Source organism: Pectinophora gossypiella, chromosome 11 (genome assembly GCF_024362695.1).
Source record: "Pectinophora gossypiella chromosome 11, ilPecGoss1.1, whole genome shotgun sequence".
Taxonomy (NCBI): Eukaryota; Metazoa; Arthropoda; class Insecta; order Lepidoptera; family Gelechiidae; genus Pectinophora; species Pectinophora gossypiella.
The window spans coordinates 878,526-893,771 of NC_065414.1; the positions used below are offsets into that span (position 1 = coordinate 878,526).

Genomic DNA, 15,246 nt, shown 5'->3' on the forward strand with positions numbered 1-15,246 from the left:
TCTACGTAGATAGCATTTGTTGCGTTTATCGGTTATCATATCGACCTTGCAGCACACCTCGGACACTTCATACAAAACACCTCTTTCTATAGAGACACTACACATTAACGTCTTCGTACACGCGCAAGTAAGACTGAGGGGGGTGAGGTAAACCTGGCTCCGTTACTGGTGGGGAGCGGAGACTTCACGTCCTATACGTAGTATTATTCCTTATTCTATGCCTGCAGGTTAGATAAGCGGACCCTGTAAGAAACGGGATAACACTAGGACGAAGCTCAGTTACCTCGGGGTGGCCCAGCTTGACCCGCAGCTGGTGCAGACTGGTGAGGCACATGTCCTTGCGCGGGAAGTCCCCCAGGCCGCGCTTGTGGCGCGCCCACTGCCACAGGCGCTCGGTCAGGTCGGCGCAGCCCGGCCGCGTGTCTACGTAGAACACGTTGTTGATGAACAGGAAGCCCGACGGGAACAGCTCCTGGGACATTACACGATAATATTTTTTTTTTTTAACTGCCTATATACGTCCCACTGCTGGGCACAGGCCTCCCCTCAATCAACCGGGGGGGGGTATGGAGCATACTCCACCACGCTGCTCCAATGCGGGTTGGTGGAGGTGTTTTTACGGCTAATAGCCGGGACCAACGGCTTAACGTGCCCTCCGAAGCACGGAATCATCTTACTTTCAAGCCTGAAAAGTCCTTACCGAACAAAGGACAGTCTCACAAAGTGATTTCGACAATGTCCCCATCGGGAATCGAACCCGGACCCCCAGATCGTGAGCCTAACGCTCTAACCACTAGACCACGGAGGCTGTGACACGATAATAATTAATCCCAACAAAAACATTTTCATGTAAAAATGTTGCCAAGACGAGATCATATCAATCACAATGACAAAAAGTCATCAGATCTCTATAAGTTCACAAACTCTACACGTTAGGAAAAATATGGAGCACGGCAACAGCGCCGCGCGCGACGCGAATTATATCGTGGGCTTCGACCAATAGCCGTACGATGTCTATCTACGTAGATAGCATGCACTGCATCTATTGGTCGAAGCTCTCGATATAATTCGTGCGGTCAGCGTGCACTCGTGCAGCACCTGCTGTGATTGTTCGTTGATTTCCGGCTGATCATGATATTTTCACTTTTGCGGCCGCTCATAGCTAACGTTACGTTGACGTACGTTAGGTATCTTTCTATAACCGCACTCAGTTCAAGATAATTTATGAAATTCTGATTCTTCTTCTATCGTGTGGGTTGTGAGGTGAATTACCAACCTCATCTACCCTGGTGTCAGGGTTACTATTGAGCCGCCAAAGGCCCCTGACATGACTCATATAACGACTACGTACTTATATCAGTAAGTAGTAACCGGGACCAACGGCTTAACGTGCCTTCCGAAGCACGGATCGTCTTACTTTCGGACAATCAGGTGATCAGCCTGTAACGTCCTAACCAAACTAGGGACCACAAAGTAATTTTTGTGATATGTCCCCACCGGGAATCGAACCCAGGACCTCCGGATCGTGAGCCCAACGCTCAACCACTGGACCACGGAGGCCGTTAATTCTGATTACTAAATAAAGACAGATCTACAAGTAATGAAAACATTTTCTTTTTTCTATTTAACTTTAACAAAAAAAAACTTAATAATAAGTCCGACATTTTATCACGTTCGTATATGACGTCACAGAGTGCTTTTTCACACGAATTGCCTAGTAATTTCTTGTTTTGACTTTTAGTAAAAAGTAAATGATTTGACTAGTTGAAAACTAGCCTATTAACCATAAATATACCTTAGCGGTAGTAATAGGAAGGTCTTCTACTCGCTCGGAGACATCCAACCGCATATCCATATCGTTGGCGCATACAATACGGTCACGCAGCTCTGATAACGTCTGTCGTCCTAGTAGTACTACGTCGCGGCTGAAGAGCGAGTGGCGAACGCGGTTCTGAAACATCTATACTAATATTATGAATGCGAAAGTGTATGTGAGTGTCGGTTTGTTTGTCCGTCTTAACGGCAAAATGGGATAGTTGAAGTGATGGAGATTGACATAGGCTATTTTTTGAGTCTTATCAAGTTTTCAAGTTCTTGAAAGTTTGTATGGAGCATTCCCCAATTTTCAAGGTAGAAAGCTAAAAATTGATATGTGGACCATTTGTGATTAACAAAAAGATCATGCATTTTTTAAAATCTGCCCTCAATCCCATCAAAGAGGGGGTGAAATTTTATATGGCTGGCTGTTTATATTATTCATATACCTTTTCTACTAGGTAATTAATTTATAATTTAAAGCAGTCACAATTATCGAGTTTACAGAAGGATTAGATAAAGTTTAGAACTTACTGGCTTGTCCTTAATGTTGTAGGGGTAGGGACGGTAGACGCGTACTCGGAATAGTATGTCCTTTCCAGGCTCCAGTAGTGTGACGGATGTCTCCTCTGGCTTGATGTCATGATCCTGACACACATTCAATCAATTTATATTTTATAGGCAGCATCTTTTTTGCACTTATCGTAAGTAAAGGACAACACTATTTTTAAAACAGCACCATTATTTGTATTCCTAATCATTCACCAAATTAATACTTCTGAATAATAAGTACGCAAACACATTTCTTTTCATTGCCACATCCAGAATATAAGGTTCTTTTTTTGAAGCTGAGTGCTTCTGCTAGGCCTTATTTCATGCACTGTATGCCTGGGACCTGTTAGACCTATTGCAATTGACACCTTAGCTACAGTTCAGTGAATGTCTAAGCCTATGTTGTGTCACAAAACCTCCTTCACACACAACAAGCTATGTTTGCCTGTAGCCAATCTTTCTGTATCAAGGAATAAATTTAATGTAAAAAGCAAAACTAATATCTCCACATACCCCACCACTGTTTAGTGGCAACATCCTTAAGCCTCTGTACTTCAACTTCTTAGCATATGCATTCTTGACGTCTTTTTCTACTCTCATCCTGAATTTTTTCACCACACACAACTCATTCCCAGCTTTAGAAGTGGAAGCTGAAGGGTTGCAAAACGGCTGGAAATCTAGCTCATCCGGCATAACACCTGGATTTGGTACCTGTTCCACAGTAAACTTTTCTGTGCCAGTTTTGAGATGATCCGGGCTGTAAAACCAAAGTTAATAGATAAGAACAATTACATCTACCGCTCAAATTGATAACCTTCTTTTTATTATCAGTTAAAAATCTAAAACAAATGTAAGTTTTTGCTCACCTGCAATAATATTGAAGTTTTAAAAACTTTTCATCACTCAATCCACAACCTACAAATTCCCTAATCTTGTTCAGTTGAAATTCTGGAAGCTCTTCCTTGGTGTTGGGGCGTCCATAAATTGGCAAAGAATCGAATGCTTCCGATAGCTTGGTAGGATCTATTGCAGGAGTAATATTAGTGCCCTGAACATCATACCACTTAGGTCCACTATCCTCAACGAAAATGTCCACTTTCTTTCGTTTAGATGGTCCCGGTTCAACAAGCATTAAATCATCAAGTACAGTGGGAACTTTTGAACGAACTCTCTTTTGTTTTGTGGTATTGATACAATTTAATTCTAAACTTGCAACAGAACTTAGACATGATTCTGTGATTTTGGAAATTTTATTCTCCAATGTAGCAAATTCAGAATCCAAATTAATTATTGCTTCTACCACACTTCTCTGATTTGGTAGAGTATTTGTTGTTGAGCTTGAATTACTTGGATTTACTTTATTGTTAAAGCAATTACTTTTCCCTTGATTTGGTCTTTCATCATTATTAATAACACTCTCAGTACTTGGACTTACTTTATTGGACGATGTACTTGTGTTAGAAGCTATACCTGTGGCTGCTAAAGCTAAGTTACGCACATTTTCAAAAGTTGATGGTATTGGATCTTCTGAGCCCTGAATCGAAAAATCGCGCAATGCATCTGAAGGACCATCAGCAGAACCTTCTGAAGTATTCATCTTAGAGGTGCCGCAATACCTATATTGTTTTAAAAGCACAGTTTATCGCTTTGTAAGTTCATCGCAATTAATTACTGCAAGCAAGATCTATTCTGGTTACAGCAGACACCAACAGACGCAAACAAACACCCAAACACCTGGCCGGTACCCGGACGAGCAGTAATCGAGAAAAATAAAAGTAATATTCTCAAACAATGTGTTGTTGAAATGAAATAAACTATTGTAAATGCATGTCAACTTCAACTTCAACTTTATGGTTGTATGGCAACCGGTCGTCATAGAGTAGAGACAACCATTACTGCCAATGTCAAGTATAGGGATCACATTTGTCCATAGATAATGTCCATAAAAGTACTTCCAAAGGTATCACTATTTCCTGAAACAGGACAACACAACACCACATATAAGCACATAAAAACAAAACAAACATCACAAGGCATGATTAATATTGGTTAAAACATAAATGATTATAACTTAATATCATACTTTTGTATGTAATTGCACAGTAATTTTATGAACGACGTGTTAGTAAATAATAATAGGGATTTCGCGTTAATGGGCCTAGGAATTTTCGAAGGAAGGATATCGTATAATGAAATAGGTCGTAAAGGGCAATTAAAAAGTATATGATCTGTGGAGCCTTCTTCAGTTTCACAGTCACACATGGGCGTGTTACGTAAGTTTAATTTAAACAGATGTAGAGGGGTGCATGTATGGCCAATGCGCAACCGACAAACAACCGAGGTGGATCGTTTATCCGCCAAGCGGTATCTAGAATACCATGTTTTGGTGGGAATCTCCGGTTGGATATCCCCATAATACCGACCTTTTAGTTGTCTAGAACGATCCCAGTTCTTTTGCCAGGATTTATTCAGATCAGGCTTAGCCGCGCACTTGAGATCTAGTGCATAAAACTGAAAATGATCAGAGCTTCCCGATGTTGCAGCATCCTTAGCAAATGAGTCAACCACTTCGTTCCCTCTGATGCCCGTATGACTTGGAATCCAGGCAATAACTACCTCGGTGTTATTAATATAGCATTCGTACAGCATTTCTTTAATTTGGAAAATTAGCGGATGTATAGAACTAGAGATAAATAGGTTTGAGTCAATGGCATAAAGGCAGCTCAAAGAATCTGAAAAAATTATAGATTTGTTAAACTTATGAACCCGAATAAATTTGACGGCCTCTAATAGGGCAATAGCTTCGCCTGTAAACACCGTGCAGACGGGAGGGCATTTAAAGCTTAAAAGGGTCGAATATTTAGGCATCCAGACAGCGGCACCGATCCGCCCATCTTCAGCCTTTGAAGCATCTGTATACAAGTGTAACCAGTCATTCCAATCACTATTGATTTTATCATTAAAGAGGGCATTTGCCCCAGGTGAGTCTTTCAAAATACCAAAACTCTTCAAAATATTCGGTTTAAAAAGGAGTGCTTCAAAAGGAGTCGAAAAAAGAGGATTTATGTTTGCTTGGTGAACTTTATAGTTTAAAACTTTAAATTTTTTAAAACTTTTGATGAGATGGGGGAGATCCTTATTATTCCAGTATTGATTTTTTGGTATTATGCATGAGAGAGATTCTAGTTTTGATAGGAGAGGATGTTTATTGTATTGCACAATTTTCGAGAAAAATCTGTCTGAAAGGTACGTTCTACGGATGGATAGGGGAGGGTCACCAGCTTCTACTTGTAGAGCATTTGTAGGCGAAGATTTCATTGCTCCCAGTATAATTCTCAAGCACTGATATTGAATTTTATCCAAAGTTCTTAAAGCAGTCTTGTTGCAAGGCTCTAATATAAAAGACCCGTAGTCAAAAATTGACCTGACTATAGCGTTGTAAACTAATTTTTGGGTGTATGGATGGGATCCCCACCATACACCCGATAAACAGCGCAATATATTAATGTTCCTCTCACATTTGTCAACAATATAATTGAGATGATCTTTACCTGACATAGTCGAGTCCAAGTAAATACCTAGAAATTTTACGCCATTACTAACAGGAATTCGTTTTCCTGCGAAGGTAATATCTACATCCGGGACAGATCTTTTTCTGGTAAACACCACCACAGAACTCTTCTCTACCGATAATGATAAACCATGTTCATCAAGCCAGTTTTCTAGGTATTGAAGGGCATGGTTAAGCTTGCCGGTTGCTTCCTCTAAAGAGTCGGACGAGGCGTACAAGACCAAGTCATCCGCATACTGAAGGACATTACAAAAGGAATTAACACAGACCTCTAAGTCGTACGTATACAGGCTGTAGAGCAGAGGACTGAGTACAGAACCCTGCGGCAAGCCCCGCCAGACACGCCTCGGTTCAAGAAGGGAGCCATGGACACGAACCTGGATTGATCTCTCCATCAACAAATTACAAACGAAATAAGCTAGCCTCACGGGAATGTTCAGATTAAGGAGCTTCTCCCTGAGCACCGGAAGCAGCACACTGTCATAAGCAGCAGAGATATCCAAAAATACCCCCACCAAAAACTGGTTGTTGGAGAGAGCAATCCTGATATCAGTAGATAGGATGGCCAAACTATCTGTGGTACTCATGCCTTTACGGAAACCGAACTGGCTCTCGGCTAAAATCACCTCACTTTCCACAAACCATTCCAATCTTCTCTTAAGCATGTGTTCCATAATCTTACAAAGGGTTGATGATAGGGCAATAGGTCTAAAAGAAGTACTTTTAGAGGGGTCTTTTCCTGGTTTTAGGATTGGAATAATTATCTGCCTTTTCCAAGATTCCGGAACATACGCTGTTTCAAAGAATTTATTAATTAATAAGAGATAAAGGGTTTTGGTGTATTGGCCGGCTTTCTTTAAAAAAGAATATGGGATCCCATCCACCCCAGGGGATGAGTCCCTAAGGTATTCAAGGGCTGATCGTAGCTCGACGTTAGAAAAAGGGTTATTAAATGCATGATGAGGAAAAGAAGAAGGGTACGGCATGGGCAAGCAGTCATGATTAGGGGCCGAAAGAGGAGCTAAACTGTTAGTAAATGCGTGAATCCATCTAGAGTAATCATTAGAGTCACAATTACGAAAAGAGAAGGAGCCCCTAAAGCGTTTTATGGAACGCCACATCAAGGTAGGAGGAGTGCGAGGGGAAAGGGATTGACAAAAACGCAACCATGAAGATTTTTTCTTTTTTTTGAAAAAGCGCTTCGTCATTGCAGTAACTTTTTTTAATAGAACATAGTTCTCTGTCGTTATCATGAGGCAGTAGTTGGTTTCAGCTTCTTTGCGTCTCTGGTACATTTCAGTACATTCTGCATCCCACCAAGGGGGAGAGATCTTAGTACCAACCTTTGTCTTTTTAGCTGGGATATTGTCATCTGCAGCTTTACAGATACCTTGAACAAAAAGGCCGTATGCCTCCTCAACATTAGAGTCATTGATGGTGGGGACAGAGTGCGAATGAATATCGGCGTCAATGGAATAATTATCCCAGTTCGCACGAGGAATAATATATTTTAATAGAGGTTCAAATGGTCTGACTGAAGGAGACGGTTGATCGAAAGAAATAACAATAACATAATGATCACTACCATATTTCTCCGATAAGATTTGCCATGAGGTCATAGACCTAATGTCTGCTGAGCACATTGAAAGGTCTACAGCACTTACTCTACGATCTGGAGCAGTATAACGCGTTGGAGAACCATCGTTTAAAAGGCAAAGATTTCTGAAGTCCATCAGGTCAACCAGATCACACCCAAGGGGGTCATAATCGGGTCCACCCCATATTACATGTGAAACGTTAAAGTCTCCTACAATAATAATAGGACCAGAAAGTTGAGAAATTAATAGCTCAATATCAGAAATAGAGATTACGTTTGGATGAGGAATATAAATACAAAGTATGGAAAAATTTTGAATTTTGACTGCTACAGCATTGATTCCTACTATAGCTGGGAGAGGGATACGGTTATAAGTAATTGAGGATTTAATGAAAATGGCAGTACCAGCGTGACCATCAGTTCTGTCGTCCCGAAGACAAGAGTATCCCGGGAGCCTAAAATAGGACCCCGGTTTAAACCAGGTCTCCGAGATGGCAAAGACTGCAGGGTCATGGGAGTTAATCATATGCAAGATTTCATGCTTCTTGGGACGAAGACTCTGTGCATTCCATTGTATGATCTTGAATTTTGGTAATGACTTGGTTAAGATCCTTTAGCATGTTGGCAACGTGGTACGGTGGTGAAAAGTCATTGTATCTATTTAGAATGTTCATAAGAAGGTTCACGAGGAGGTCCAAAAGGTTGTCAGTCTTTGGGCCCGTATGACATGGTCACAGTCATATTAGAAAGGACGGATGAGGGCAAGAAGATCTTCAACCTGAAGACTTGTTGCGGTCTATCTGGCCTTAAAGTCGAAACTCCCCATAAGGGAGGCCCCCCAACGCAGTGTCATAGATGCCAACTTTACGGGCATTCTAGTAGGCATTGCCATGCCAAGCCTAGGTGCGTAAAGTGCCTAGGGGATCACGCTACCTCGGATTGCCTTAGAGGCAAAAACGAGGTAGAACCCCCTAGCTGTGTGCTGTGTGGTCAGCAAGGTCATCCTGCGAACTATCGCGGATGCACCAAGGCTCCACGCACCCACCACAAGGTAGCCCAACGAAGGGCAGCCCGCGCTGCCGCTTCCCAACCCGGTCCCACTAAAGCCCATATGGCCCCTTCCTCGCACTCTACTCGCGATTTCCCGGCTCTGCCACTCACGCAGACCAAACTCGCGCCGCAGCGTCCATCCGCATGGACTCGTCCCCCGGCAATCGTCCGACCCACAAATCCGCCCCGCGCCCAACCTAGTAGCAATTTAGGTATTCCTGCAGCCCCTCTCGCGCCTCGTCCGGTTCCTGCGTTGGCCCCTCAGGCCTCTGCATTTCCTGTCAACCAGTTTAGAGAATTTAGTATTCTCTTTAAGTCGGCCCTTAGTCAACTTGACAGTTTATTAGACTCCCTGTCCCAATTTAAACCTAATAATGGATTGTACGAATAAAAGTAGAGTCAAACCGCGTTCCCTTACAATAGGTTTTTTCAATGCTGATGGCATCTTAGGTCAACGTGCAGAGATTCACGAGTTTGTAAAACACCATCAGGTAGATATTTTATTAGTGCAGGAATCTTTCCTCAAACCCTCTAACCGCGACCCCAAGATGGCAAATTATAATCTAGTGCGAAACGACAGGACCTGCGCGCCCAAAGGGGGCACTCTCATTTATTATAAAAAGTCACTTCACTGTATCCCCATAGACCCACCTGCCCTCACTGACATTGAGGCTTCGATCTGTCGAGTAGGCATGACAGGACATCAGCCGATCACATTAGTGTCGGCTTATCTATCTCCTAATAACTCTAAGAGGTTACTTAGAAATGACCTCGAAGCCCTCTTTAATCTCAGTAATTCAGTCATAATTGCAGGCGATCTTAACGCTAAACATCTTTCTTGGAGTTGCTTAACAACAAACACAAGAGGCAGGGTATTAGAAACTCTAGCCGAGCCCCTCTATTATGATATAATAACACCATTGCAGCCCACTAGATATCCCCCTGACTTGAACCACAGACCAGAAATACTCGACTTGGCGCTTCTAAAGAACATAAACTTACGTTTATGTTCTATAGAAGTACTACACGAGTTACAATCCGACCACCGACCTGTTATATTAAAACTAGGATCCCGTTTAGACGCCCCTGATAATCCAGCACCCCCTAAGACAGTGCTGGACTGGGAGAAGGTGGCCGAAGGCCTCCAGTCTTCCAGTTCAGTGTACTTAGATAGTATCCCAGTAGAAATAACCTCCTTAGAGGAGGCCTCGACAGCTATTAACTCCCTCACGGATCACGTGAGGTCGGTTTTGAACGAAAGTTCAAAACAGGTTCCGGAGATGGAAGACCATCGCTGGAAACTGCCTACCGACATCCGTGATCTGCTAACGGAGAAAAACGCAGCCACCCGCGCATATGATTCCAATCGCAACGAGGAATGTCGCCGTCATTTGCGTCTCTTGCAGCATACTGTAAGAAAACGTATAAATGACATGCGACAGAATCGGTGGGATAATCTTTTGAGCGGCATTGAGCCCCACCACCAGGCCATCTGGCAGCTGTCTAGGTCTCTTCAAAAGGATACGGTTGTTCCTACTCCCCCTCTCAATAGGCCTAACCAACCCCCCGCTTTCGACGATGACGAAAAATCCGAATGCCTTGCCGACAGTCTCGAAGCCCAATGCTCGCCCAGCACTCTCCCTATCGATCGTAGGCACCTCTCGACGGTGAACTCTGAAGTTCAGCGTAGGGCTTCTGTACCTCCCACCGATCCTCCTCTTCCACAGGTAACTGAGGAAGAGGTACTAGGTATTATCAAAAGATTTCATACCCGAAAAGCCCCTGGCTCAGACGGTATCACGAATCGTGTCCTTAAAAACTTCGGTGCTCCCCTCATCTGCTTACTAACGGCAATATTCAACGTCGCCTTGAGCAACTGCGTCTTTCCACAGCAGTGGAAAGAAGCAATTGTAATTGGTATACCAAAGCCTGGGAAACCTAAAAACGAACCTTCGAGTTACCGCCCCATAAGTCTCCTCAATTCCATGGGGAAGGTTTATGAGCGGCTCATATTTGCTAGATTACGGGACTACGCCGAATCCAATAGTCTTATTCCACCAGAGCAGTTTGGTTTTAGAACCAAACACTCCTGCGTTCAACAAGTGCACCGTATTGTTGAACATATATCTAGTAGATTAAACTTAAAAAAACCTGTCGCTACGGGAGCGCTCTTCTTCGATGTGGCGAAAGCGTTCGACAAAGTCTGGCACAACGGCTTGATCTACAAGCTTTATTCACTGGGAGTGCCAGACCGTCTCGTGCACATCATACGAGACTTCCTCTCAAATCGAACCTTTCGCTACCGCGTGGAGGGGACGCTCTCGTCACCGCACCCGATACATGCCGGAGTCCCACAAGGCTCCGTCCTCTCCCCTTTACTATTTTCATTATATACTAGTGACATTCCCAAATCCCCTAATACCGAATTAGCTTTATTTGCGGATGATACAGCCATCTATTCTTCGTGCCGTGGTCGAGTTATGATGACCGGAATCCTCCAACGCGCGGCCAATGCCTTGGGCAAGTGGTTTCGCAAATGGAGAATCGAGGTAAACCCGGAGAAAAGTGCAGCGGTGTACTTTTCAAAGGGCTATTATAACACGCCACGGTCACGCCGTCAACTTAAAGTCATCAAGATGTTTGGCAAGCCGATCCCTTGGGAGGAGCAAGTCAAATATCTCGGCGTAGTCTTAGATAGACGTCTTACTTTCAAGGCCCATATCAAACGTGTGCGCGATCGCGCCGCGTTTGTAATGGGCCGTCTTCACTGTCTCCTTAACAAGCGAAGTAAATTGTCCCTTAGGAATAAGGTGAAAATCTACACGACTTGCATCCGTCCGATCATGACCTATGCAGGGGTAGTTTTCGCTCATGCGAGTCCCTCTCAAATCCACCGTCTACAGGTAATACAAAATCGTTTCATGCGGAAAGCCACGGGAGCTCCGTGGTTCCTTCGCAATGAAAATCTGCACATTGACCTAGGTCTGCCAACCATTGCCCAATGGCTCAAATTAGCTTCCAAACGTTTTTTCGATTCTGCTCCGCACCACCCAAATCCCCTGGTAGTTGCGGCTTCCGAGTACATTCCGCTTAGGGACGGTACTGAAAAGTATCGGCGTCCGAAGGACGTAATATACGATCCCGACGACCCGATCACTTTAGCCATAGAGGCAGCCAATCAGCTCGCGACACCAAACACTTCAGGACCCCGATACCGACCCCGCCGGCGTGGTCGACGATTTCCCTCATTCAGCGCTTATCGCTATCGACCCACTAGGGTCGATTAATTCTTTCAAATATTTTTCCTCTCAGACGACGCCCTGAGCCGAGGTTCGCGCCCAACTGGGCACCCTCAGGCCTGTTGTCTTAAACGTTGTACCGGGTGAGAGCCTTCAGCGCTCCCCATTTGTCCGGCCAAGTAGTTAATGCCATCTGCGGCAAATCTACAATAAGTCACGTCAAAAAAAAAAAAAAAAAAAAAAAAAAAAAGTCAGTCTTTGGGGCAGGAGAGTTGACTAAACAAACTCCGTTATTAGGGGCTGGAGGGTCCCTGTCTGCAATGAGGGCCTGATGGGTTCCAGTGTCATACCCCTGACTAGAGGGGGCTCTAGGGCGGGCTGGCTTGATCACGGTTTTTTTGTAACTGGTTTGTGACGTTACTCTGTGGCCCTCGGAATATGAAGGTTGAGAAGATGGAGCAGGGACTAACGGAGACAACATAGTTTTTGCTACATCAGCATAAGCCCGACGAACTTGGGGGACCTTGGCAGAAGCCTCAGGGAAAGAGATATTTTCTTGGGCCATTGTTATTTTAATCACTTTCTGTCGCCCGAGCTCTGGACAAGATTTGTTTGTAGCAAAATGCCTGCCCAAGCAGAGCACGCAGGAGGCATCTTCCTCTTTTACTGGACAACTATTACCAGGGTGGGGTTGGGTACAACGATAACAGCGTGGCTTACTGGATCGGCACACACCTGCAATGTGACCAAATCTGCAACAATTGTGGCATTGGATGGTAGGCAGTTCATAAATTTCTACTGGAAGGGAAGTATAGAAGCAGAATATTTTTTTTGGCAGGGTTTGTCCAGTGAAAGTGATAACTAGGGTGCCAGTAGGGACCCATTCAATATTACCATCTTTGGTAACTTTTCGGTTTAGTCTGCGCACTTTGCAAATGTGGCCACAACCCAGTGGCAGCTCAACATTCTCCACAAACTCTGAAAGGCTCCAATCGGTAGGAACGCCACGAACAATTCCCATTCTGGTCACATTGTAGGTGGGGATAATGGCAGTCAGGTTGCTTGAGACTAGCATGGGGTTTGTCACAAAATTATTCGCTGCTTCTGGAGTCAGGAACTCAACAGAGATACGATTACGTCCTGCCACCTTGACTCCAGTGCGAGCAACATCGGTTATTTTTGAGTGGGCTAGTAATTTACCAAATTGGATTGGGTTGATTGTAGTGCCAGCTTTAGGATGCGACTCTAACCGCGAAACATGTACAATAAACGGGCCGTCGTCATTTTCGGTATAGACTTTTGTTTCGTTTTCATGAGTCCATACATTTTGCAAGGAGTCGGATGGAGGAACTCTCGATTTCTTGGGAATATCACTATTTGAGTCTATGTTATCCCTACGTTTACGGCTTGGGGGCAGCGCATCGACCATTTCTGCTTCTTGGATAGGGGGATCGCCATGTTGTGCGAGAGCACGTGGATCCGGAGGGTCCGGCGGCTCGCTAGGAATCGACGACATTGCCGTCGATTCCCAGCGTTATAAAAGCACAAACACTTACCTTTCTACTAAAGGACAACACACCACAATAAGTTAGTACACAGGGGGAATGTAAGGCAACAAAAACCACGAAATTTTGGGACAATCTCAACAACGCGTGTGAAATCCTTAACACCCAACTTGGCAGTCTGTAAATGCATGTAATTGTATGGCCAGTGCGCTTGTTGTCGTTGTCAAAAGTGACATATATATTTTTTGAAGAGTTTAACGGCTCTGGCCTAGTAGTTTTTAAGGCTGTCTAATGAATGTCGCTAAACGAATTCTGCCACGCAAGATTTCGTTCGAGCGTCACAGTCTGAGGTTACAGTGGTCACATCAAACCAGTAGCGGTAAATCCAGTAGCCTATTATTTTAACTTTTAACAACGTTGTTGGACCACTGAGATCGGTCAAAGTTTGGCATTAAATTCATTTTATAAAGAATATTATCTAGCAAAGATAAAATTTGTGGAAATTCAATCGAACTGATCATTTATGTACTTCGATAAAGGAAGCTCGTGCGTTTGGCAGATCAGCGCCAGTTTTGGCTTCCACAAATATAATAGTGATTTTCAGCTATAACCTGGCTGGCTGGAGAAAGCCGCGGATACGACAACGGATTAACTGACGATTATCAGATTTTCCTTTTTATCTGTAATTAATTTTGAGTTATCAATCTATGTACGTTTTGCTTAATTTGCTTCGGCTGTGACGGAAAGACAAACGGGCAAGTCAAAATGAGTTCCAGATTGACTACGGAACCCTATAAACATAGTCAAGTTTAGTTTGGTAACACTATCGCTGTCAAATGACGTTTTGCCATTGACATGTACGTTTGCTGTCACAACAATACAATTCCAATCGAAGGAAATCTTATTATAGGCATATTTTCCAGTTTTCACAATGTTAACTTTATGGAATTTATTTGAAGCTTCTTTACTGTGTCTCAATGCGGTTTGTGTACTTCATGAAGAAAGGTTTATGGTAAAAAGTAAGTTGGACTTACAGGTTACCTACAGGTTATTAATGTTTATTATTAGGCAAATCTCCGGTTAAATTAGTGCAGTTTACCAAATATTTTATGCAATATGACCCGCATTTACCTTGCGAAGTGTGTGGTAGATTTTGTTGGAGTGGTATATACAGTCGCAAACAAAAGTACTGATAAAGTGGCAGTATTTGAATTGTGTCTGTATAATGCCTTATTATGGATTGTTATTTAGTAAACTATGCTTCTCAAAATCATGGCTTGTTCATAATCGAATAAATAGTTTATTTGTTTTTTTTAGCTATACTATACATTTAGACTGTGGTGATCATTGTCAAGGAAAGGAGATCCTTTCTATCATTTATTTAATAACAAGTATTTTTGCAGTGGGATGGGGCTCTACTCAAAACCAAGGCTTCGAAGACCAGTCCTCTGTTAAATTCCAGATTTTGAATTTGGTGAGATCTATACGGACTGTAACAAGAAGTAAGCACTTTTAATATCCATTCTGACATCTGTAACTTGTATATTGTAAATTAATAGTGTAAAATAATCTTGTCTTTTGTTTCAGTTCCCCTCATACTGCTCAACATATTGACTATATTATTTAAATTAATACTAGGCTAACAGAGAATACTACAATAAATTTGATAAAAAAGCTCCCTTCTTGCCTTTCTTATGACCAAAAATCCTTTTTAGGTTGTACCTACTGTAACAGATGGGACCCATAGGGTCTGTCTGTATGTTTGTTTGTCTATCATTCCTAACTTTAAAGGGCTATATCTATTGCAACATATTAGGTAGCCAGTTAGTTTTCACAGATTATGTGTTTATTTATTATAGTGGATTTTCAAACAAATAATAAGAAGTAATGTATAAATAGAAGTTCCCCAGTAGAAAG

General features: G+C 42.9%; 2 protein-coding genes across 9 annotated transcripts in view; one reads left to right on the forward strand and one right to left on the reverse strand.

Annotated features, from left to right (window-relative positions):
* The window catches only part of LOC126370659 (snRNA-activating protein complex subunit 3), a 32,468-nt gene extending 18,960 nt beyond the window's left edge, over positions 1–13,508 (reverse strand). The window contains exons 1-8 of one of the 8 annotated variants that reach the window (XM_050015630.1): positions 13,381–13,502; positions 5,919–6,174; positions 4,791–5,099; positions 3,234–4,340; positions 2,881–3,124; positions 2,350–2,463; positions 1,796–1,960; positions 284–472 (exon numbers count right to left, since the gene is read on the reverse strand). In XM_050015630.1, the coding sequence (XP_049871587.1) occupies positions 284–472; positions 1,796–1,960; positions 2,350–2,463; positions 2,881–3,124; positions 3,234–3,964 (1,443 nt within the window). In that variant the 5' untranslated portion in view covers positions 3,965–4,340; positions 4,791–5,099; positions 5,919–6,174; positions 13,381–13,502. Of the gene's footprint in view, positions 1–283; positions 473–1,795; positions 1,961–2,349; positions 2,464–2,880; positions 3,125–3,233; positions 4,341–4,450; positions 5,100–5,918; positions 8,245–13,380 lie in introns of those variants that run through there. The other 7 variants (XM_050015628.1, XM_050015631.1, XM_050015632.1 and 4 more) reach the window with 7 other exon arrangements.
* Positions 13,509–14,164: 656 nt separating this feature from the next.
* Positions 14,165–15,008, forward strand: LOC126370762 (immediate early response 3-interacting protein 1). Its single transcript, XM_050015799.1, has 3 exons — positions 14,165–14,348; positions 14,733–14,831; positions 14,917–15,008. Exons 1-3 carry the CDS (start codon positions 14,261–14,263, stop codon positions 14,970–14,972), a joined length of 243 nt encoding a protein of 80 aa, XP_049871756.1. The 5' UTR covers positions 14,165–14,260; the 3' UTR covers positions 14,973–15,008.
* The last annotated feature ends 238 nt before the right edge of the window (positions 15,009–15,246 follow it).

What these genes read in the sequence shown, in the direction of transcription:
- LOC126370762 (XM_050015799.1), top strand. Translation starts at nt 14,261, where the DNA reads ATGTTAACTTTATGGAATTTATTTGAAGCTTCTTTACTGTGTCTCAAT. An exon ending in AGAAAGGTTTATGGTAAAAA is followed by an intron (nt 14,349 to 14,732) that starts GTAAGTTGGACT and finishes GTATTTTTGCAG; the next exon opens with TGGGATGGGGCTCTACTCAA. An exon ending in TATACGGACTGTAACAAGAA is followed by an intron (nt 14,832 to 14,916) that starts GTAAGCACTTTT and finishes CTTTTGTTTCAG; the next exon opens with TTCCCCTCATACTGCTCAAC.